Source organism: Delphinapterus leucas, chromosome 14, assembly GCF_059928025.1.
Source record: "Delphinapterus leucas isolate spDelLeu-1000000601 "Yukka" chromosome 14, BTC_Dleu_Yukka2, whole genome shotgun sequence".
NCBI classification, from domain to species: Eukaryota; Metazoa; Chordata; class Mammalia; order Artiodactyla; family Monodontidae; genus Delphinapterus; species Delphinapterus leucas.
In genome coordinates this window covers 5389699-5414049 of record NC_143142.1, presented here as the reverse complement: position 1 = coordinate 5414049, position 24351 = coordinate 5389699, and the positions used below count along the sequence as shown (strand labels likewise).

At 47.7% G+C, this 24351-nt stretch overlaps 1 protein-coding gene across 2 annotated transcripts; it reads left to right on the top strand.

Moving 5' to 3' along the window:
• The first annotated feature begins 350 nt into the window (after window positions 1-350).
• On the top strand, window positions 351-23040 carry BRI3BP (BRI3 binding protein). Of its 2 annotated transcripts, XM_089894356.1 has the most exons (5): window positions 351-694; window positions 12430-12532; window positions 13908-13910; window positions 17541-17624; window positions 18052-23040. In XM_089894356.1, the coding sequence occupies exons 1-5, from the start codon at window positions 494-496 to the stop codon at window positions 18471-18473; spliced, it is 813 nt and encodes a 270-aa protein (XP_089750482.1). In that variant the 5' UTR covers window positions 351-493; the 3' UTR covers window positions 18474-23040. The 2 variants fall into 2 exon arrangements, with proteins under 2 accessions (XP_089750482.1, XP_022453723.1); XM_022598015.2 differs by lacking the exons at window positions 13908-13910; window positions 17541-17624.
• Window positions 23041-24351: the final 1311 nt, after the last annotated feature.

The window sequence follows — 24351 nt, the reverse complement described above, 5'->3', positions numbered from 1 at the left end:
CGGTGGCCAATTTTGGGGTGTCATTATAAATTCAGCGATATATAAAATGTTTGCAGTTCATATTTTCCAATCAATTGCACTCGTCCTTTTTGGGGCTGTTTCCACTTTTACAAGCTTGGGTTGCTTTTTATAGAAAAGTTAAAAATGAAAATTATTTTTTAAAAAAGAAAAAGTTCAAGCTCCACCAGGTCAGGGAAGACTTCCGGGCGGTGGGGGCGTGGAGATCATCAACCTCACAGCCGCCTCTCGCGCTCCGGCCGGGTCGCCGGCGGGTCCCGCGTCCGGGGGCGGGGCGCGGCGTGGGCGGGGCCTTCGAGCCTGTGCGCGCGGGGCGGGGCAGGTGGCGCGGCGGCGGCGGCGGCGGCGGCTGCGGCGCGGGCAGAGGTGCGGTGCTTGGCCACCGAGCGCGCCAACGCGGTCCCCGCTGCAGCCGCGGCGTCTCACCGTGCGGCTCGCACCCTTCTCCCGGACCCCGCATCCCACCGGCCCCAGGATGGGCGCGCGCTCTTCGGGCGGACCCCGGGCCCAGGCTGGGTTCCTGCTGCTGCTGCTGTTCGGGCTGCTGGCCCCGGGCGTGCAAGGGGCACGGGGCCGCGGCGGCACCGAGAAGAACAGCTACCGCCGCACGGTCAACACCTTCTCACAGAGCGTCAGCAGCCTGTTCGGCGAGGACAACGTGCGCGCCGCTCAGAAGGTGGGCGCCGCGCCCGCGCCCGCGGTCACCTTGCCGCAGCCGCCGCGCACCCGGGGCCCGCCTGGGCCGTGCGCGGCCTCCGGGGCTGCAGGCCGGCCGGGGCGCGGGAAGAGGGGGGCCCGGGTCTGGGGCCGGGGAGCCCGGTCTGAGCCCCGGAGCCTTCCGCCTGCCGCCCAGGCCCTGCCTAGCCAGCGTCGGGTCTGGGGGCCGGTTCCGGCGCAGGGCCTCGGTGCGCCCTCTGTGCCATGCGGTACTTCTCCTTGGACCTTGCCCCCGGGGGTGCGCGGCCCGGGCCTCCTCTGGGCGGCGCTGACGCCGGCCGCGCCTCTCATTCATTCATTCAACACGTTTGAATGAGCGCCTACTGTGAGCCAGGCATCGTGGCGGCTGCCCGGTGCGGGGGGGAGGGGCGGGGGGCGCCCTGCCAGCCAGCGCCCGCGCCCTCTCCCCACGCTGCTGCGCTCTCCCCAGCAACCCCGAATTTCCCGTAGCCTTGCACCCGACCCACTTCCCCTGAGCACCTGAGGCCCTCCTTCTTCTGCTTTGAAAATATTTAGGCTTTTTACTTTTTAAATTATTTTTTAAGAATGGGAGTAGTGCAGTCTGCTCTGTTGCTTTGGCAACCTGGCACCGTAACAACCCTTTTAAGCACCTACTGTGTGCTGGGCCTTTCACTTGGAACGTTTTGTTTACTTTGGAGCTGTTGAGGAGACTCAGACCCCTGGGGATGGTGTTGAGCGCTCCGGAGAAGCGCAGGGAGTTCTTTCTCCCTTCTTTGCCCTCGGTAGCCATTCGGGGTAAAAGTCCCCCGAGAAAGGGGAAGTGAATAGGGGGACAGTTACCTGTGGTCAGGTGGTTCCTTGAGTACAGCCCTTACTGCTCGTCCTCTTAATTCCTTTGCTCTGCGCCAGTCCTGGGGTTTTGGAGCGGAGAGAAGTTTGGGTTCAAGTTCCAGCTTTTACTGGATAGCTTTGGGCAAGTGGCTTCACTTTTTTGAGCCTCCGTTTCTTTATTCCTGAAATGGGGCTAATGATAATATCCTCTTGGTTATGAGTTTGTAATTATGACTCGTTGGTACCTTCTTGGCCCAGAGTAATGGCAGAATCAGTGTGAGCTACTGTTGTTAGTTAATATCCTGGCCAAGGAGCAAATCAACATTGCGAAGCCCCGCTGAAAGGGCTTTCAGGGTTTAAAAAAAGTTTTCTGGTGCTTGAGGTGGAGGGGAAAGAAAAGAACATTAAAGCCCGGATCAGATTGGCCGGATATTCTAATTGGATGAGGTGAAATACAAGTTAATTTGTTGGGAAAACTAACGTCTGACCACCATCTCCTATGGGTGTTCTGAGCCTCCGTAGAGGTTGTGGGTTCTGGCGGGATCTCTTTGTAGGTGGCCACGGAGGGAGGAAACAAAAACACCTGAGTGCAGAAAGGTGGCCATCCAGTCTGCCTGAGTGTAAAGGGTGAATCTGCACTTCCCTCCTGCCATGTCCCTGAGCCATTTGAAGGCAGAAATCATTCCTTTTACAGCAAAAAGAAGTGTGACTTTTTTTGAGGAGGGTAAGCACAAGTAACCCATGTCTTGGCCGACGGTCCTATCTGAGAATATAAGGTCCGCGGGCGTGAAATACAAAATAGATACTTAAGAGTTTAATATGGGTTGGTGCCAATAAGACAGCTGTATTCTGGCAAAGAATCTGAGAATCTCGAGGTCAGAACTGAAGTTTTGTGGTAAATGAAGTTTTGTGCCTTCAGTAGAGATGACAATAATACTAATTTATTTGTTTAGGATGCACCTTTTTTCCTTTTCTTTTGGCCAAGCGGCATGCAGGATCTTAGTTCCCTGACCAGGGATTGTACCTGAGCCCCCTGCAGTGGAAGCGCAGAGTCTTAACCACTGGACTGCCAGGGAAGTCCCCAAATGCGCCTTTTTAAAAAACGATCTAATCGGTTTTATTCAGCAATTCATGAACTGGGCAGCATCCCTTCTAGCAAATAGGTGGTCCAATGTTCTAAGTCCTTTTATAGGTAGAGTAACTCACTTAATCCTTAGAACAGGCCTGTGAGGTAGGTACTATTAATGTTTCCATTTTACACATAGGGAAACTGAGGCACAGAGTGGGGAAGTGACCGGCTTCAGGTCAGACTGGGTGGAAGAGCCAGGATTTGAACCAGGCACAGTGGGTCTGGGGACCACACTGGTACCCTCACTGGTCTTCCAGCATCATGACCCTTCCTGATTCCCCTAATCATTGTGGCATCTAGAATGAGGGTGCCCCGATACTTCCTGCCTAGTGTAGCCTAGACCGGCCAGGCTTGGGGGAAACTGGATCTGCTAGCGACCGTTGTTTTCAGCGAGCCAGACCTGCTTAGTGGGTTGTGAAGTTTGAGGGCGTTTAATGAAACACTCCATGTTCTATCTAGGACTTGTCTAAAGTTAACCCCTGACCTTCTTCTGGTTTGGAGCATGGGCCTTGCTCTCCAACAGACATGGGTTCGAATCCCAGCTCTGCGTCTCACTAGCTCTGTGACCTTGGGCCGGTTGCTTGACCTTTGTGTGTGTCATTTGTGCAAAGGAGGTAAATTGGAGGGTTGAATGTGATTAGTCAGGTTGTACAATACCAGACACTTAATAAGCATTTAGTAAATGGTAGAAGATATTTATATAAGAAGGATTCGCCTGGTGTAATTTAGTGTAAGGAAGCACCGTCGTTCAACCTACTCTTGATGGCCAGTGTTTCACTAGTTTCCTGTCTTTTGCCTCGTGAATCCTGGCTGCAATCAAGGTCCTTCTGTATAAACGTTTTGGAGCGTGCTTAGACAAGTTCATCTGTAAATTGTTAGAAAAGTCGTTGCTGAGCCAAAGGATCTGTGCGTTTTAAAATTTTTAATTGAAATATAATTGGTGCACTTTTCTGTGTAAGTTATACAACATAATGAATTGTCACACACCAAACACGCCCATGTGACCAGCATGTAGATCTAGAAAAGTATGGTCGAAATCCCCCTGCCCCAAGACAACCCCTCTCCTGACTCTGACGGCGTAAATTAGTTTTGATTGCCGTGTCCTTTATGCACAGTTCCAGTTCATGTACTTTTTTAGTACTGAGAGATATTACTGAATTGTTTTCCAGTTATACTCCCATCATACGTGTGAGGGCTGGCTCCCAAACCCTCTCCAACGAAGTGTCAGTAAACTTTTTGGTTTTATTATATTACTGTGAGATAGATGGTCTTTTCACTTATCCAGAATACATTGGCATCTTCTTTTCTGAGAACTGCTTTTTGTTTTCCTTTGCCATTATTGAACTGTTGGTCTTTTTTTTTTTTTTTTTTAAGAGGCTTACATTCTTTTGCTTTGTAAGCAAATATTTTGAGCAGAGTAACTTTGACACTTTCCAGTCTTTTTTTTTTTCCCACCAACATTCTAACAGCTTTATTGAGGGGTAGTCGACATAGACTACACATATTTAACGTGGGACAAAAGTGTACACGTTGGTAAATTTTGCCATATGGATATACCCCTGAAAACATCACCACAATCAAAATAACATTTCGTTTTTATTTTGAAAAGCTGAAAGAATTGAATAAGGAACAACTAGAAACTCCACCTGGGTTCACCATTTCCCCCCCCCAAACTGTTTCTCTTTCACTAACAAGCACACACATACACACGCTTTTTTTGAAAGTAAATTGCAGACATCGTGACACTTTCTCCTACAAACCCATAATACTGTGGCCCCTCCACCCCAAAACTTAAATTTAGTACAATAATATTTTGTAATATACAGCCCATATTTGCATTTCCTTTATAGCTTTTTAAAAAAAAGCCAGCACCCAATCAACGCTTGTCTCTTTAGTTCCCTTTAGTCTGTCAAAGTCCCTTCACCCATTTGGGGGTAAGGGAGGCTTTTATGACATTGACATTTATGTCTTTTTTTTTAATAGCTTTATGGAGCTGTAATTCAGATACTATACAATTCATTCACTGAAAGTTCAGTGATTTTTATTATATTCACAGGGCTGTGCAACCATCACCACAATCAAGTTTAGAACATTTTCATCCCCCCTCCAAAGAAACCCTATACTCATTAGCAGTCACCCCACCTCCCCCAGCCCCTGACAACCCATCATCTTCTTTGTCTTTATGGATTTGCCTATTCTGTGCGTTTCCTACAAATGGAATCATAAAGTGTAGTCTTTTGCATCTGGCTTCTTACTCAGCATCATGTTTTTAAGGTTCATCCCTTTTGTAACCTGTGTCAGTATTTCATACCTTCTTATGGCTTTTTATTTATCCATTTATCAGTTGATGGTCATTTGGGGTGTTCCCACTTTTTGGATTCTATGAATAGTGCTGCTTTGAACATTCATGTGCAAGTTTTGTTTTTGTTTTTGTTTTTTTGCGGTACGCGGGCCTCTCACTGTTGTGGCCTCTCCCGTTGCGGAGCACAGGCTCCGGACGCGCATGCTCAGCGGCCATGGCTCACGGGCCCAGCCGCTCCGCGGCATGTGGGATCTTCCCGGACCGGGGCACGAACCCGTGTCCCCTGCATCGGCAGGCGGACTCTCAACCACTGCGCCACCAGGGAAGCCCCATGTGCAAGTTTTTATGCGCATATATGTTTTCTGTATTTTGGAGTATGTACCTAGGAGTGGAATTGCTGGGTCATGCGGCAGCTCTCAACATTTCAAGGAACCTCTGTGCAGCTGTACCATTTTACGTTCCCACTAGCAGTGTATGAGGATTCCTTTCTCCCCATCCTCGCCAGCACATGTTCTTGTCTTCCCCCCACCCCTTGGATGCATTTTATTTAGTTTATTTTTTAGTTGAAATATAGTTGATTTGCAATATTATATTAGTTTCAGGTGTACAACATAGTGATTCAATATCTTTTTGGGCTATACTTTATTTATAGTTATTTTAGAATATTGGTTGTATTCCCTGTGCTGTACAGTATATCCTTGTAACTTATGTATTTTATACACAGTAGTTTGTACCTCTTAAACCCCTACCCCTATCTTGCCCCTCCCCCCTTCCCTCTCCCCACTGGTAGCCACTAGTGTGTTCTCCTGTATCTGTTTCTTTTTTGTTATATTCACTGTTGTATTTTTTAGATTCCACATATAACAGTTATCATTACAGTATTTGTCTTTCCTTCTTTCTTTCTTTCTTCTTAACTTTTTAGCCACCCGGCGTGCAAGATCTTAGTTCCTGGACCAGGGATCGAACTTGCGCCCCCTGCAATGGAAGCACGGAGTCTCTTTTTTTTTTTTTTTTTGCGGTACGTGGGCCTCTCACTGTTGTGGCCTCTCCCGTTGCGGAGCACAGGCTCCGGACGCACAGGCTCAGCGGCCATGGCTCGTGGGCCCAGCCGCTCCGCGGCACCTGGGATCTTCCCGGACCGGGGCACGAACTCGTGTCCCCTGCATTGTCAGGCGGACTCTCAACCACTGCACCACCAGGGAAGCCCTCTTTTTTTTTTATATAATTAATTTTTATTGGCGTATAGTTGCTTTACAATGTTGTGTTAGCTTCTACTGCACAGCAAAATGAATCAGCCATACATATACACATATCCCTTCCATTTAGGACACTACAGTGCATTAAGTAGAGTTCCCTGTGCTCTACAGTATGTTCCCATCAGTTGTCCGTTTTATAGATAGTATCAATAGTGTGTATGTGTCAATCCCCGTTGCTCCCACACCACCCCTTTCCCCCTTGGTATCCATACATCTGTTCTCTACATCTATGTTTCTGTTTCTGCTTGACAGGAAGCGTGGCGTCTCAACCACTGGACCTCCAGGGAAGCCCCAGTTTTTGTCTTTCTCTGTCTGACTTATTTCACTAAGCATAGTACGCTCCAGGTCCATCCAAGCTGGTGCAAATGGCAAAATTTCCTTCTTTTTTATGGCCAAGTAGTATTCCGGGGTATGTGTGTGGGGGTGGTGTGTGTGCGTGAACCACATCTTTCTCCATTCATCTGTTGATGGTTGTCTGTCTCTTTTAGTGTAGCCACTTTAGTGGGGCTGACATGGTATCTCCGTGGGGTTGGGACAGGCCAGTTGACTTTTGAATTTTCGTACGATTCATCTTACCTGATTGCATCCCCAGGGTTAGATTGAGGAATTACAATTCCAGCAGGAATTCTACGCGAGGGTCTTGTGTCCTTGCTGGGGCAGCACATCAAGGCACAGGGTGTCGGCTTGTCCCATGACTTTGATCTTCAGTTGAGGCCTTCCGTCCTGGAGGTGCCTTTTCCCCTTTGTAATTCATTCTTGCAGGTGGTCTGCACGTGTGTTCCAGCACCTTCAGTTCACGTAACCTGCATCTCTCACTGTGTTCCTCAGATGCCTGGGCAACCTCTGAACTGCAGAGACTCGCCCCTTCTCTGCCTTGTTCGTGAAGACACGTGTGCCCTTACAGCCTGATTTCCTGGGAGCCAGTTTGCACGTGCCTGGGGGTGGTAGGGTCGAGGAGAACTCAGGATGCGGGACGTCCTCCAGATTTAGGAGGAGGGCGATGAAACCCTGAGCTGGAGTAATTGTGTTTTCTCCCGTAGCCATGGCCGCGGCCGCAGGCCTCCTGAGTTGGTTCACCTGAATCTCCCTCGTTTTAACTTTTCATCCTGAAAATTGTCCAACAGACACAAACGGGGAAAGAAACGTATAATGAACCCCAGTGCCCATCACTCAGTTTTGCCATTTTGAAGCCTGGCATAATATTTTAAAGCTAATCCAAGACATAATGGTTTACTTTTGAATACTTCGGTCCGCGTCTTTAACAGGTGAACATTTTGCAAAGATTGTAGCCATAGTACCATCGTCACAGCTCATGACAATTCTTTTTTTTTTAATTTATTTTTTTAAAAAGTTATTTATTTATTTATTGGCTGCATTGGGTCTTCGTTGCTGTGCGTGGGTTTTTCTCTAGTTGCGGCGAGCAGGGGCTACTCTTCGTTGTGGTGCGTGGGCTTCTCACTGCAGTGGCTTCTCTTGTTGTGGAGCAGGGGCTCTAGGCGCGCGGGCTTCAGTAGTTGAGTCTCGCGGGCTCTAGAGCACAGGCTCAGTAGCTGTGGCACACGGGCTTAGTTGCTCCGTGGCATGTGGGATCTTCCCGGATCAGGGCTCGAACCCGTGTGCCCTGCTTTGGCAGGCGGATTCTTAACCACTGCGCCACCAGGGAAGCCCTGACAATTCTTTAATAATCAACCCAAGTCCATTTTCCGATTTCCCTGATCGACTCAAAACGTCTTTATGCATAACTGCTTTGTTTGAATTGGGATCCAGAGTCCACACTTGCATTTCACTGATCTGTCTTTTAAGTCTCTCTCTCTTCATTTTTATTTATTTATTTTCTCTGGCCTTGCTGCGCACATGTGGGATCTTAGTTCCCTAGTTCCCCAACCAGGGATTGAGCCCTGGCCTCTTCAGTGAAAGCGCAGAATCCCAACCACTAGGCCACCACGGAACTCCCAAGTTTTGTTTTGTTTTAATTTTATTAAATTTTTAATTTATTATTAAAATTTTTATTGAGGTATACTTGATGTACAATATTATACAAATTGTACAATATTATATAAATTTCAGGGGTACAACATAGTGATTCACAATTCTTACAGGTTATACTCCATTCATAGTTATTATAAGATATTGGCCGTATTTTATAGGTTGTAGAAAACATACAACCTGTGTCGTAGGTTCAGCTTTTCACGTGATTTCTGTGAACTGCTTCAGGCTCTGGGCTCCGCTGAACCCCCGTCTTAGTCTGCAGGGCTGCCATGAGGAAGGACCACAGCCTGGGCAGCTCACACAGAAATGTATCATCTGGAAGTTCTGGAGGCTGGAAACCTGAGATCGAGGTGCTGGCAGGACTGGTTTCTCCTGAGGCCTCTCTCCTTGGCTGGCAGATGGCCGGCTTCTCCCTGTGTCCTCACATGGTCTTTCCTCTGTGTGTGTCTATGTCCCCATCTCTTCTTGTAGGGCCACCAGTCCTGTTGGATCAGGGTCCCTCATACTGATCCCATTTCACCCTTGCTGAGATTTGGAGGAACACGGTGCAGCCTGCAACACTCCCTGAGGGCTCCTGTGTCTTCACACAGACAAGGGAGCCAAGGAGTCACATTGCCCAAGGGGAAGCCACAGTGAGTGGTGCCAGCCCCCGGGGCAGAGAGCAAGTGTGGTTCCCACCGCTCAGTCCAAAAGGCCCACAATGGGTCTGTCCCTGCAACACCCTCTCCTGCCCTGGCTGGTCCCCAGGGTGGGCCTGACTTTCCTCTGAGCCAGACCAGACCCTGGTTGAGCCTGTGGGTTTCTGAGCACCTGCTTGAAGACGTTTGTTAGGTGGGAAGGGGATGGCTCCGTTTGGAGAGAGGGCCGGACCTCCATCCTTGCTGGGAGCGCTGGGTTGCCACCCAGCAAATCCTCGGGTCTGACACAAGCAACCTAAGCAGCTCCCATGTCCTGAGGCCTTTACAGATTCTTATGGCTGTCTTATCTTAGTCCCATTTTACAGCTGAGAAAGTGGAGGCACAGACAGGGTCAGCAACAGCAGCAACTGTTGTCTCTTCCTCCCCAAATAAGTACTTCCTCACACCCTTTCTAGGAGAGCTGGTGCCCTTGAAAAGCCCAGTAGCTTTTGGTATGGAGCTCTTTCCTCTTTCCTCCACTTGAACAAAATGTACAAGTTGCTACTTATTGGCAAACGTGTACAAATCACGCGTACTTTAAAGAATTACGACAGGAGCAACAACGCGGTAGATCCCTGAAAGGGAATGCTCTTTGGCAAGAAAGAGGAATTAAGTACCAATACATGCTGCAACACGGGTGAACCTTGACAATGTTATTTTGAGTGCAAGGAGCCAGGAACAAAAGGTCACGGACTGCCTGATTCCACTGGTATGGAAAGTCCAGGAAAGGCAAATCCATGGAGATGGAAAGGAGATTAGTGGTTGCCTAGGTTGGGGGTGGGAGGCGATGGGGAGTGACTGCTGACAGGGACAAGACTCCTTTTGGGGCGATGAAAATGTTCTAACGTTAGATTATGGGGAATTTCTAAAAAGAAGCTGTGAATCGTGCCTTTTAAAAACGGGAACTTTATGGTATGTAAATGATATGTCAGTAAATCTCTAACCAAAAAAGAATTATAACTAAACCAACACCAGTGTGCCTTCTCTCCAGGTGATGATACATTCTCTGAAATCCCCTCACCCACCTACCCCTGCCAAAGAGACGGACAGTGACCCTCTCTTCTCTCAGACACATATACTTCCTCCTTTTTTTTTTTTTTTTTTTTACATCAACCCTTCCATTATTTTTTTTTACTCTTCCAGTTTAAAAAAACCTCTTTTTAGATAGGAGTACAGTTGATTTACGATGTTATGTTAGTCCCCTTCCAGTTTTTAAATAGCAGCTTATTGAGGTATAATTCACATACCATACAGTTCATCCATTTAAAGTAGATCGTTCATATATAATTTCCGTATATCACAGGGTTGTGTAACCATCACCACAGTCAACAGTAGAACATCTTCATCACCTCGAAGAGAAATCCTTTAGCTCTCAACCTCTCTCCCTAACCCCTAGCCACTGCTAATTTACTTTCTGTCTCTATGGATTTGCCTATTGTGGACATTTCCTATATTTGTGGACATTTCCTATTCATGGAATCACAATTTATGGTCCTTTGTATCTGGCTTCTTGTCCTTAGTGTAAGGTTTTCAAGTTTCATCCTTGTCGAAGCATGTGTCAGTACTTCATTCGTTTTTATGGCTGAATAATATCCCATTGTGTGGATATGTCAGGTTTATCCATGTGGTCTTTAAATATACAAATCCCTTTGGTGCTTGCAGCTAGGAAATTTAAGGCTAAAAGGATGATGTCCTTGCAGAAGAGTCTTGGGGTCAAAGCTTCTGTTAGAAGATCGGGGACTTCCCTGGTGGTCCAGTGGGTAAGACTCCGCTCTCCCACTGGAGGGGGCCTGGGTTCAACCCCTGGTCAGGGAACTAGATCCCCCATGCATGTCGCAACTAAGAGTCCTCATGCCTCAACTAAGACCCAGCGCAGCCTAAATAAATAATAAATTAAAAAAAAAAATCGGATGTCAGTAGACATTTTGAACCTCTGTTGGGTGCGTCAAAGCATTTCACACAAATCTCATTTAACGCGCAGAACAACCAGCTGAGATGGGTACTTTTAATAACTCCACTTGTCAGGTGGAGCCCTGGTATATAACACATATATATTCTACCCACGGCCACCCAGCAAATAAGGGGCAGACCTGGGACTTGAACCCAGACAGTTAAGCTCCCAACCCCACATGCTGTCAGCCAAGCGACAGCAGTAGCACAGAGGTCAATGGCATCCTTTGCTCTCCTGGCCACTGATTCAACACTACCCCTCTTTCCCCCTGTCCTAGAGGATGGCTCCAACCAGGATATCCAATTTTAAATGCTGTAACCAATTCACTTCGAGGCATTTAACCTCCGCACGTGAGCCTTGCAACACTCGGGTCCCCCTGGGAAGCTGGGAATAACCTAGGTGCCCACCCATAGGGGACTGGATAGGCAGCTGCAGGTATGCCATCTTTGCAAAGAATGAGGCCGCTCTGTCCTGCCTGAAGTTGAATAATCAAGGCTGAGTGTTCCATGAGAGACACGGCAGAACTGTACATGTATGCTGCCGTTTATGGGGGAAATATTTCTGCCATTCCTCACCCGGTGCATCTAAGAGAGGATCCGCAAGCGAGTGGTAACAGCGCTGCCACTGGAAGGGGGTTTGGGTTGCGGGGAGTGAGACATTATACCATGTGTATAGAATATCACTTTTTCTTAAATTTGGCCGCACTGCACGGCACGCAGGATCTTAGTTCCCTGACCAGGGATTGAACCCGGGCCCTCAGCAGTGAAAGCGCGGGCCCCTAACCATTGGACTGCCAGGGAAGTCCGAGAATATCACTTATTATTATTATTTTTTTAATATCACTTATTTTTTAAAAAATACAGCAAAATGGGACTTCCCTGGTGGTCCAGTGGTTAAGAATCCGTCTTGCAATGCAGGGGACTCCAGTTCGATCCCACAGGCCGTGGGGGCAACTAAGCCCGGGCACCACAGCGAAAGATCCCACGTGTCGCAACTAAGACCCAACGCAGCCAAAAAGATAAATATTTTTTTTAAATACAGTGAAATGAAAGTGCACCTCATATTCATCCTCGGAGAGCTTCAGTAGCCCTGGGTCCTTAAAGCTGGGATGGACGTGGCCTCTCTCTACTGTTTGCACACGCTAGGGAGATGCTGATGGGACTTGAGTGTGAGAACCACAGTTCTCGCCCTTCAGAGTTGCTCCCATGCAGCAACGTCCCAGCCTCCGGGCGAAATAGGTTGGTTGCAGCATCTCCCACTGTTTAAAAATGAGAAATCAGGCAGAGACTTTGACAGAAGAGTCGGCCTAGAAGGGCTCCAGGAGGAATCGGAGGTGGAGTGAGCAGCTTTGCAGAGAGCTCCCGGCTCCCCCGATGCATCCCTTCCCCCGTCGGAGGGAGATTTGTCTAGATTCGCTTGGTTCTTGGCACCTGGACACTTAGTCCCGAGCTCCATCAGTCCCCTGGGCTACTCGGCCAGTCCTGGGGTGGCCTTCGTCATCGGCCGGCTGTGTTTTCTCGTCCAAGTGTAAGCTTGGCCGGACTAGGCAGGAGGGAGCTTTGGCCGGGTCGGTAATGATCTCTCTCTCGTTTCTGCAGTTCCTGACGAGGCTGACCGAGAGGTTCGTGCTGGGAGTGGACATGTTTGTGGAAACCCTGTGGAAAGTTTGGGCAGAGCTCTTGGACGTCCTTGGACTTGACGGTAGGTGTGGGGGGCATTCATTTGAAGGCACCGTTTCATTCTGGTGCTTGTCAAGTTATGGGAGTGGTACCCACGGCGGGTGGCACAAGAGAAAACTAGGGGGGCAGTGAGGATACGAGAGGACCTTTTTTACTGTCATTGTTGTGTGTGTAAGTAGCGGAGATTCCCAGATGCTATTTAGGATAAGGTGCAGGTGGGCAGTGCCAACTTGTGTGCCCCCAGGCAAACCTCGGGGACTGGAGGTGGAGTCTCTAGGTTGTTGGGGTCCGTAACCAACTACTCCAGTTACTTAGACAGAAAGGGATTTAGTACAGGGAATGCGACGCTCACACAATCATCAAAAGGGCTGAAGGAGCGATGTGTGACCCCCCAGGGGGTTGCTGCCCTGGTCTAGGAATTGGATGGCAGCTGCTGGAACCCTTTGAATTCAAGCTCACGGCCCTGGTCCAGGCTGCTGCCTCTCTCCAGGAAGCCTGCAGCAGTCTGTGTCGGGGCCCCCTAGACCATCCCCAGGTTCTGTGCATCTCCAGGAGGACGCCCGGGACCCAGCATGCGGCCATCCTCACAGCTGTGGTGTATTACAGTGAAGGACACAAGGCACAGTCAGCAAAGGGAAAAGGCTCACGGGGTGGAGTCTGGGGGAACCAGGCACAGGCCCCCAGAGCCCTCTCCCAGGGCAGGGGTCACACAGGATACCCTTTATTCCCCGAATGAGGTGTCATCTACCAGGGACGCCAAATAGAGGCTCAGCCTCCAGGGTGTTTATTGGCAGCTGGTCATGTAGGCGCTCTCTGCCTGCACCTTCCAAATTCCCGACTCCCCGAAGGAAAACAGACCCAACGCAGCCAAAAAGATAAATATTTTTTTTAAATACAGTGAAATGAAAGTGCACCTCATATTCATCCTCGGAGAGCTTCAGTAGCCCTGGGTCCTTAAAGCTGGGATGGAAGCGTGAACCACACTGATTGTAAAAACCTCCAAGCCAGGGAGCCCCTGTTCTTGGTGAGAGGAGGGAACCCTCACTGCAATGTGTATGCAATTCACTCAGCCCTCCAGGACGCTGACCAGGTGCCCACAAGTTGAACTCAATTCTAACCCTATCTCCTTGGAGGTAGCATCTGATCCTACGGGTCACGGGCTCAGTCCCACAATCGGCCCGACTTCAGACCCCAGTCACAGATCCGTGCTTCTGACAGACTAGTGTAGATCAGAGGTTCCCACGACCCCTCCGCACCGTGGGTTCAATTAATTTGCTAGAGCCGCTTGCAGAACTCAGGAAAGTTTACTCACTGTTTACTCACTCACTAGATTACTGGTTTATTATGAAAGGATATAAGTCAGGAACAGCCAGGTGAAGGAGATGCATGGGGCAGAGTTGGTGGGCAGGGACTCGGAGCTTCCAGTTCTGAGTTCTATTGTCTCCTTGGCTACTGGTGATGGATTAAACCTTCAGCCCCTCCTGGAGGTTAGAGGGCCCAACCCTCTAATCATCTGGTTGGTTCCCCTGGCAACCAGCCTACATCCTGAGAGGCTTTCCAGAATCACGTGATTAACAAGCACAGGTGTGGGTGAAAGGGGCTATGAATTAACAAGACACTTGTATTGCACTTGTCACTTAGGGAATTCCAAGGGTCTTAGGAGCCTGTGCCAGAAATAGGGATGGACACCAAATACATGTTTCTTATTATGCATCACAACCTCACACTCCAGAAATCCAAGTTCCCAGATGCCAGCCAAGGGCCCACCTTGCCAGCAGGTGTTTCTAAAGAGTGGCCTCAGGCCTGCTGGGTGAACTCTTCCCTGCACAGCTCCTAACTAGGGTCCGTTCTCAGAGCCATTTTTTTAATTACTGCTTTTATAGTAGTGATTTAAAAAAAAAACAAAGAAGGCAGGTCAGGTCACTGTCCTTAAAGCTGCCCAGCGACTTCTTGCTGCACTTGGAATCGACCAGGTTCACACCAAGGACACTGCAAGCAGCAAGGATCTGCCCAGCCCCCATCCTGTTCTTGGACACGCTGGGGTCTTTGGTACCTTCCAGTCCCTCCAGGTGTTCCCTGCTGGGGGTGATCCTCCCAGCCCTTTGCCTGCTCCCATCTTTCCCATGCTTGGGTCTCTGGTACGTGACACCTCCTTCAAGAGGCCCCTCCTGACTACCCTGTGTGAGGAACCTGGTCCTCAGTTCACACCCTCAGCTGTAACATCTCCCTCCTGTGTGTGTGTGTGTGTTACGCATCTCCCTTCTGAGATCCCGTGAGTGGGGTCTTGCCCGCCTCCTCCAGGCTGCAACCTCGGACCTGGCTCTGCCCTGGCACAAAGGGGCCCATCGTTAATAAGGATTGGAGGCCTGGGCTTCCCTCGTGGTGCAGTGGTTAAGAATCTGCCTGCCAATGCAGGGGACACGGGTTCGAGCCCTGGTCTGGGAGGATCCCACATGCCGCGGAGCAGCTAAGCCCGTGCGCCACAACTACTGAGCCTGCGCTCTAGAGCCCATGAGCCACAACTACTGAGCCTGCGTGCCACAACTACTGAAGCCCGCACGCCTAGAGCCCGTGCTCTGCAACGAGAGAAGCCACCGCAATGAGAAGCCCGCGTACCGCAACAGAGAGTAGCCCCTGCTCGCCGCAACTAGAGAAGGCCCGGGCACAGCAACAAAGACACAACGCAGCCAAAAATTAATTAATTAATTAATTAATTTTTTAAAAAGATATATGAATGGCTAACAAGAAATGTATCAATACTACATTACTAGTGGTTCAACATTACTAGTCATTAGGGAAATGCAAATCAGAACCACAATGAGGGCTTCCCTGGTGGCGCAGTGGTTGAGAGTCCGCCTGCCGATGCAGAGGACACGGGTTCGTGCCCCAGTCCGGGAAGATCCCACGTGCCGCGGAGCGTCTGGGCCCTTGAGCCGTGGCCGCTGAGCCTGCGCGTCTGGAGCCTGTGCTCCGCAGCGGGAGAGGCCACAGCAGTGAGAGGTCCGCGTACTGCGAAAAGAAAAACAAACAAAAAACCACAATGAGATATTAATTACCTCATGCCTATTAGCATGGCTTTTATCAAAAAGATAAGAGATAACAAATGTTGGTGAGGGTGTGGAGGAATTGGAACCCTTGTACACTGTTGGTGGGAATGTAAATTGGTGCAGCCACTACGGAAGACAGTGTGGAGGTTCCTCAAAAAACTAAAAATAGGGAATTCCCTGGCACTCCAGTGGTTAGGACTTCACGCTTTCACTGCCAAGGGCACGGGTTCAGTCCCTGGTCTGGGAACTAATATCCCAGAAGCCATGCAGCGTGGCCAAAAAAAAAGAAAAATTAAAAATAGAGCTACCATATGATCCAGCAATTCCACTCCTGTGAATATATCTGAAGGAAACAAAAACACCCTGTCACAGAGATAACTACACCCCCATGTTCATTGCAGCACTATTTACAATAGCCAAGATGTGGGAACAACCTAAGTGTTCATTGACAGGTGAATGGATAAAGAAATTTTGGTGTGGGCTTCCCTGGTGGCACAGTGGTTAAGAATCTGTCTGCCGGTTGAGGGGACACAGGTTCGATCCCTGGTCCGGGAAGATCCCACATGCTGCGGAGCAACTAAGCCTGTGCGCCACAACTACTGAGCCTGCACTCTAGAACCTGTGAGCCACAGCTACTGAAGCCCGTGCGCCTAGAACCCGTGCTCCACAACAAGAGAAGCCACTGCAATGAGAAGCCCGTGCACCACAACGAAGAGGAGCCCCCTCTCGCCGCAACTAGAGAAAGCCCGCGCGCAGCAATGAAGACCCAACGCAGCCAAAAATAAATAAAATTAAAAAAAAAAACAACGAATTTTTGGTGTGTGTATATATACAATGGAGTATTATTCAACCATAAAACGAAGGAAATCCTGCCGTTTGAAACAGCGTGGATGGACCTGGAGGACATTAAGCTAAGTGAAATAAGTCAGAGAAAGGCAAATACTGTAGGATCTCACTTATATGTGGAATTTAAAAAAAAAACCTTATAAAATGAGAGATCAGATTTGTGGTTGCCAGAGACAGCAAGTGGGAGGCAGGGGAATTAGAGGAAGATGGTTAAAAGGTACAAATTTGCAGTTATAGGATAGATAAGTCCTGGGGATGTCATGTACAACATGATGACTGTAGCTGACGCTGCTCTGCCGTATAGTTGAAAGTTATCAGGAGAGTTAGTAGATCCTAAATGTTCTCAGGAAAAGGAAGAAACTTTTTTTTTTTTTGTATCTATATGAGGTGATGGATACTAACTAAACTTGTGTTCATCTCACAATATATGTAAGTTAAGTCATGCTGTACACTTTGAACGTATATAGTGCTGTATGTCAGTTATATCTCAATAAAACTAGTAAAGAAAGCTGCATGCTGAAGTAGGATGTGCGCCTCTTTCAAATGGTTTGGTAAAAAAAAAAAGGTATGTGACTAGAGATGGAGCAAAATGTTAACCATTGTTAAACCTAGGTGGTTTTGATAGGAGTATTTATTTTACTATCCTTTTAAATTTTCTATTTGAAAATTTTCTTAAGTCAGGCACACAGAAGATGCAAGTCCTCCATTTCACTCCATTCTTTTATTTTGGTGGTACGCGGACCTCTCACTGCTGTGGCCTCTCCCGTTGAGGAGCACAGGCTCCGGACACGCAGGCCCAGTGGCCACGGCCCACGGGCCCAGCCGCTCCGCGGCATGTGGGACCCTCCCGGACCGGGGCACGAACCCGTGTCCCCCGCATCGGCAGGCGGACTCCCAACCACCGTGCCACCAGGGAAGCCCTCACTCCATTCTTAAGATGGAACTTCATGTGTGGGTACCAGTTACAATTAGGTTTGACTGTGAGTAGCAGAGACCCCAAATAACAGCAGCTTCAACAAGATGGAAGCTTATTTCTCTTATGTGAAAGTTCACAGGTAGGTGGTTAGGCAGGTAGGTGGCTTTGTAGCACATTCTCCTCGGGTCCGAGGCCCCTCCCATCTTATTGCTCCCCAATAGGTGACCTCCCTTCCCTCATGACACAATACAGCTGCTTCTATTCCAGCCATCACATCCACATTCCAGCAGGCAGAAGAAGAAGAGGTAAAGGGCATATTCCCACTACTTCTAGGAAGCCATCCCAAAACATTTCTGCTTACCTCTCCTTGACCAAAGCTTAGTTATGTAGCTGTAAGGGAGGCTGGGAAACGCCCTTATCCTAGGCAGCCGTGTGCCCAGCCTAACACTGGGCATTTGTTACTATGGAAGACAGGAAGAAAGGAAATTGAAGGCCAGTTTTCAGGCTCTGCCCCACCTGAAAGGTGTTTCAAACCCACGATATGACAGCGTTGCCCTGTCTTATCCTGTCTTTTCCCGGGACTTGGTATAAAGGCTAATGAGGCAGCCAACTTTAATTCCTTGGGTGTAGCAGAGGCAGAGGCAGCCAGTGAGCTGAGCTGCCCACCCCCAGCTTGCAGAGAACCCCCTGACCCCGTGTAACCGGCCGCTGTCCCTCTGTTCTGTCCTGCAGTCTCGAACCTGTCCCAGTACTTCAATCCAAGCTCGGTGGCCAACAGCCCCACACGTGCCCTCCTGCTGGTGGGCGTCGTCCTCCTGGCCTACTGGTTCTTGTCTCTGACCCTGGGCTTCACCTTCAGTGTCCTGCACGTGGTGTTCGGCCGCTTCTTCTGGGTGGTGCGGGTCATCCTGTTCTCCATGTCGTGCGTGTACATCTTGCACAAGTACGAGGGTGAGCCCGAGAATGCCGTGCTGCCGCTGTGCTTCGTGGTGGCCATCTACTTCATGACCGGGCCCATGGGTTTCTACTGGCGCAGCAGCCCCAGTGGCCCCAGCGTGGAGGAGAAGCTGGAACAGCTGGAGAACCAGGTCAGACTGCTCAACATCCGTCTCAACCGAGTGCTGGAGAGTCTTGACCGCTCCAACGGCAAGTGACAACCAGCCAGCCGGCCGGGTCCCCTCCTCCCAGCGCCCTCTCTCCGGAAACAAAAAAGAAGAAGGAAAAAAAGAACGCCAAACCCCAAACAATCTTAATAAACATGTCTGAGCAGGAGAGTGGCGCTTTGTGAGGGTGTTTCCAGCCACGTGTCAACTCTTAGGACATCTTCCGAGAAGAATGGGACAAGATCGTTGGTATAGAACTACCCACCAAGTGTCATTAGTGGAAAAAAATCTTTTTTAAACAAAGGATATAACCATATTAGCTGTACAGGAAGAGAAGTTTATCTGTGCATAGAGCATAAAGTTAATTTTTTCAAGCATTTAAATACACCTTTTGTAAGGTTTTTTAACACAGGCAGATGGAGTTAAGTTTTAATAAACTTAAAACTTTACATGGAGGGGAAGAAATTGCTAATTCGACCTTTTGGAAGAGTTTCAAGGCAAGCATTTGTTTTTGCAGCGTAGGGATTGGTGGGTGAGGTCTGTGTGCAGTCTTTTCAGGTTCCAAAGCTGTGACCTTCATTTCACGTTGTTTTTCGTTGATGTCGATTTGATGAATGTTGTCGCTTCTGAATGTGGGCCATTGGGTTTCAAGGATGAAACTAAACATCTTTTGGATCCTAGTGACCCCAGCCAAGCCCCCTTCAATCCTATTTCTAAATGAAGAAATCACTATTTGTAGAAAACCTAAGATTTTTTTCCCCCTTCTGTACTTTGATGTATCTTAACCTCAACATTTTGTAAAGGGAAATTCAAGGACCGGGCAAAGAAATGTCTTTGGGGTTTGATGCCGGGAGCCGCCTGGGTAAGCTCATTCAGGAATCTATTTGATGTCCTAATTTCGCCATTTGCCAGCTAGGTTGATACAGGAAAGATACACTCTCTGGGGTTTTTTGTTTATCTGTTTCATCTTGGTTTTGGGTGACTCAGGACCTTAGAAGGAAAACCAACCATAGCAGCTAATAACATTTTCGAGTCTGTTGCTGCTTATAACGCATTCTCAGGAACAGTAAGAAGGCATAAGCCAGACTTGGAGAAGATCTGAATTATTTTTCCTGAAATTTTTACGGTACATGTGTTAGGTGCTTTTTGCCTGGAGTCTGGGGTGACCTCATTTTTAGCTGGTCCCTAGGGGCAGAGAGAGGTATGTGCAGGGCAGACAGCTGTGGGGTCCTGGACAGAGGGGGCTTTGCAAGGCTTGGATCAGGGGCTAGTGGAGATGCCCCTTTCTGGGTACCAACAAGCACAGGAGAGCAAGGAAAGGATGCTGCCAGGGGTCGTGACTGTCTTTCCCTGCCCACCTGCGTCGTGCCCTGGCAGCCCCCTCACAGGAGCCCCTCTACGCAGGTTTGCAGAGACCCCTGTCAGATCAGGTAGGACCAAGACCTTTTGGTCCGGGTATCATTTGGGGGAAAACTCAGCTGCCTGCCAACTCCTCCTGTGCCGCCTTTCTGTGACGTTTTACTTGGGGTTACAAGTACCTGGAAAACGGAAGCAAATGTTTTCTGAGGATGTTTATGAAACTTCTGTTATTAAGGTGCACAATAACGGGACCCAAACTCTCCTGCATTCAGTTCGCTTCCTGAAACGCATGTTCTCTAGAATTAGCTTGGGCAAATCTTTACCCATGGGCGTTTGACCCCCGTGTTTTTTGCATTGAAACCGTTCCAGTTTTGTCAGTTAGATATTTACGGACAAATCTATTTTAGCGCAGGGTGTGAAGAACTCCAGGGAGGTCATCTTTGCCTTCCTTCCTTTTGTGCATTTAGCTTCTATGTATCTGGCATATTTAGGTATTCGCTCCTGTTAGCCAGAAGGGAAATTGACATTCTCTGCGCAAAGCTTTTAAGTCTTAAATTACGGGTCTGGGTCTAACATCCACTCTGTTCTCTCACCCACCCTCACACATGGAAACCTGATGGGCACTGTGCTGTACTGAGATCCAGGCAGGAAAACCATTTTAACTTCTAGTAGATCGAGGGAGGCTCACGTGTCTAGGTGCTGGTGGACTCTCAGGCCACAGCATCAACTGGAAATTGCTGTTGAGAATATGCACCTTGTTTTCCAGATTGGCTAAGTGTAGGCTGTGGAGCCAGTTTTATAGCTCAGTACACTCAGAGGAATGGAATGATGTCTTTATTTTTAACAAAAGTTAAATAGTTAATTAGTTCACTAGAGGTATCACTTCAGGGCAGAATAGTCCTTGAAATTCTGATAGAAATCATGGATGTTCGATCTGAATAACGCCTGCTTTTTAATGCGTAAATTTGACTTTTGCTTGGGCGTGTTCTTAACCCCAAATAATTTGGGTTTTTTTTTTTTTTTTGCTTTCTCCATTCCATGGAAGCTTGTAGGGTAAGCTTCCTTCCTCATCTCTTCCTTTTTTCTCTCTTTTGTACATGGAGAAATGTATTTTTGTACCATATCTCATACCTTGAAGAGAAACCTTTTTTATATCTTCAGGGCTGTAGAACATATTAGTGTAACACATCCTTCAACGTGGTATGTAAACATCCTGACGAAAACTACTGTGGATCTCTGTTTTAGTTAAGACTCAGTTTTTTAGATATCTTCAAGGCATCAATGTTAATTGCCCAGTGCTTCAGTATCACAGTAAATACCGAGAACAGAAAATAGTCCAGAAGAGAAAAAGGACCAGCTACCTCCAGATTGCTGGATTTCTGTGGGTGTTTGGGGATAACGTTTGGAGCAATCTCTTCCTTGACATCCTAGCAAAGAGGCTTTCGTGGCACATCAGCCTTCTGTAAATATATTTTCCAGTACCAATCGGCGTTACCTGCCTTCCGGGTTTTTTGGTTTGCTAGTTTTTGTTTTTGTACCCCACGTCATTTCTGGTAGCAAAGTGCAGCAACAGAATTTCCTGAAAGCCAGCCTTGTGACTTATGCCAGGGGTCTTAACTTATGAAGGTGACCGAGTGACAGCACAGAGAGAGGTTAGTGCCGTTGAAAGAAGGCTTTTAATACCCGCAGTTTCCTGGAGACAACAAGCATACCATGCCACGTGGGACCACAGGAAGCCTGATACACACAGGGTCAGGAAGCAGACGGACGGGAACTGGGTCTGTGCTCTTCTGACTGTGGTGGGAAGTAGCTAGTTGGGGACATCACCTGTTGGAACTAAGGGTGAACATGTAGGATGGGGTCAGTGCTTGGGAGGGTTATAATAGGACTTTTGCACACCCACGAGGGCTGGCTTGCAGGAAAGATGAAAATCACTTTGGTCGTTAGTCTGGCCCCGTGATTCAGCAGCCTTCTGTCAGATGTCCAGTGCAGAATCCGAAACATGGCGAAGACACCTTCTCACTAGTGGGAATCCTGCTTTGCTTCATCTCCGTGCTTCCCCCTGCTTCTTAAGATGCTTTTGAGGAATGATACCTGCCTTACAACGTGACACCTGAGCGCTTCTCCCTGATGGGTTTTGAATTGGCTGATTTAATCCAAAAACCAGCTCTCCCATCCAGCCAGCTCACTTTAAAAGGAATGCCTGGGACTTCCCTGGCGGTCCAGTGGTTAGGACTCGGTGCTCTCACTGCCGTGGCCCGGGTTCAACCCCTGGTTGGGGAACTAAGATCCTGCAAGCTGCTCGGCGCGGCCAAAGAAAATGAAAAATAAAAGGAATTCTTTAAGGTCCTAAAGGTGTCAACCTGCTCCCCCAGCTTTTTAAAATAAGACAACATCATTTTTGTGTATGGCCATTTGAGTAGTCGAACCTTTCCTCCTCACTTGTGAATAATAGAAGTTTATATTTTTGCAGGATCTAACACAGTACCCTTAAAATTAGTATTGGATAACCAGCAATATGATGTATAGTATCGGGGATAAACAAACCTTGTCCAGCGTACTCCATTCTGTGCTCTGCTCTTCATTGATTCCTCGCTATGTAGGAGATACCCCAGGACCAGTTTTTCCCTGGTGGTGGCATAAAAAGCCGATCGTCCTTTGCACCGTCTACTGAAGACCTGCGGCAACTAATGTTATTATGAACCATATGTGCTAATGTCTTTTTGCATATTTAAAGGTTTTATTGTCGTGTCGGTTTAATATCCGCATGTGTGCTAAATCTTTGAATACTGTAATTAACTTGATTTCTTGTGGTGGTGATTAGCTCTCACTTAAAACCCAGCGAAGCAATTATTTCCCTCTTAACTGGAAATCATATTTGTGAGGTATGGTACCCATCATCCACAGTATTCATGAGTCAAATTTGTATTTTGTGTATCTGGTTATAAATTTTACGTAGCATTTAATTTGATACTATAAATCCACTTGATTTGAATATAGTGGTGTGTGTGTGTGCGTATGTGGTATGTGCGCACTTTAGTTTCATGAGCCTTGGGAAACTGATTCTACAAATACCATAAATAGACATAAATGTATAAGGCTTATTTTTTTGGCAGAGCGATCCGTACGTCCCTCTTATTTATTAAATCACTGGCTTTGGTGTTATGTAGAGATATTTGTAGACCGATTTCAGAACAGAATTAAAATATTGTGAAAATTACAGCTTAATAAATGTTTATGGTAATTTTGTTGTACAGACTCCCTAAGTGTATTTCATTACTTCCAACCAAGCATTTGTGGAGTTTTCCCAATCTTGACCTGTAATGCTGATTCCGTGATTCTGTTCCCCAGTCCAAGGAGAGTCATACAATCTTGAATTTAATTGTTTGATTGGAGGTAGCGTTGCCACATAAAATACAGGACACCCAGTTAAATCTGAGTTTCAGATAAACAACAAATGCTTGTTTAGTGTAAGTATGTCCCGTGCAATAGCTGGGACACACTTACACCAAAGGAAAAACAAAAAAGAGTTGTTGCTTATCTGCAATTCAACTGGGCATTGTATATTTTTATTTGCTAATTCAGGCAATCCTAGCAGGGTATAGCAACTGATATACACACCTCCACCCCGCCCTGAACTGGAATGCTTTTGTGGGTACTAAAAATTGTTCCCTAGCCTTAGCAAACATTCAGGAACAAATGTAAAAGGAGAACGGAGACGTTAAACACACTTATGACCTGAGAGTATTGCTCCTGGGAATGTTTATATTGCAAAGAAAATCTCACAGGGGTCTCCAGGGGACAGTTTGAGGCCAGTCATGGTGACGTGATCTGGAGGCCCCCTGGCTGGCCCAGCACTGGGAGAGCGAACAGCAGGGACCTCACACCACGGAGGACAACGCAGCAGTGAGTCACAGCATCAGTGCTGGGTGAGAAAGTGGGGACGGGAAGGAGGAATGACAACATTGCCCATTTGAGTGAGTTAAATACATCTGATTAATCATTTTGCAAGAGTACATTAAAAAAGACATATCCGCACACCCCAATGTTCTTAGCAGCACTACTTGGGATAGCCAAGACACGGAAACAACCTAACTGTCCATCGACAGATGAATGGATAAAGAAGATGTGGTATATATATACAGTGGAATATTGCTCAGCCATAAAAAAGAATGAAGTAATGCCATTTGCAGCTACATGGATGGACCTAGAGATGATCGTACTAAGTGAAGTGAGTCAGAGACAAATATATGATTCATATCACTTATATGTGGAATCTAGTAAAAAATTATACAGATGAACTTATTTACAAAACAGAAACAGACTCACAGATCTTGAAATCAAACTTATGGTTACCAAAGGGGAAACGGGGGTGGGAAGCGATAAATTAGTAGATCGGGAATAACATATACACACTACTATATATAAAATAGATAGGGAGTGGTTAGGATTTGGTGCTTTCTTTCACTGCTGTGGCCAGGGTTCAATCCCTGGTTGGGGAACTGAGATCCCACATGTCTTGCGGCGGTGGCCAAAAAATAAAATAGATAACTAATAAGGACCTACCATA

Excerpts from the sequence above, each read along its gene's own strand:
- BRI3BP (XM_089894356.1), top strand. The coding sequence starts at position 494 with ATGGGCGCGCGCTCTTCGGGCGGACCCCGGGCCCAGGCTGGGTTCCTG. Across the intron at positions 695-12,429 it reads ACGTGCGCGCCGCTCAGAAG|TTCCTGACGAGGCTGACCGA; the intron begins GTGGGCGCCGCG and ends TCGTTTCTGCAG. Across the intron at positions 17,625-18,051 it reads AGCAGGCAGAAGAAGAAGAG|TCTCGAACCTGTCCCAGTAC; the intron begins GTAAAGGGCATA and ends TCTGTCCTGCAG.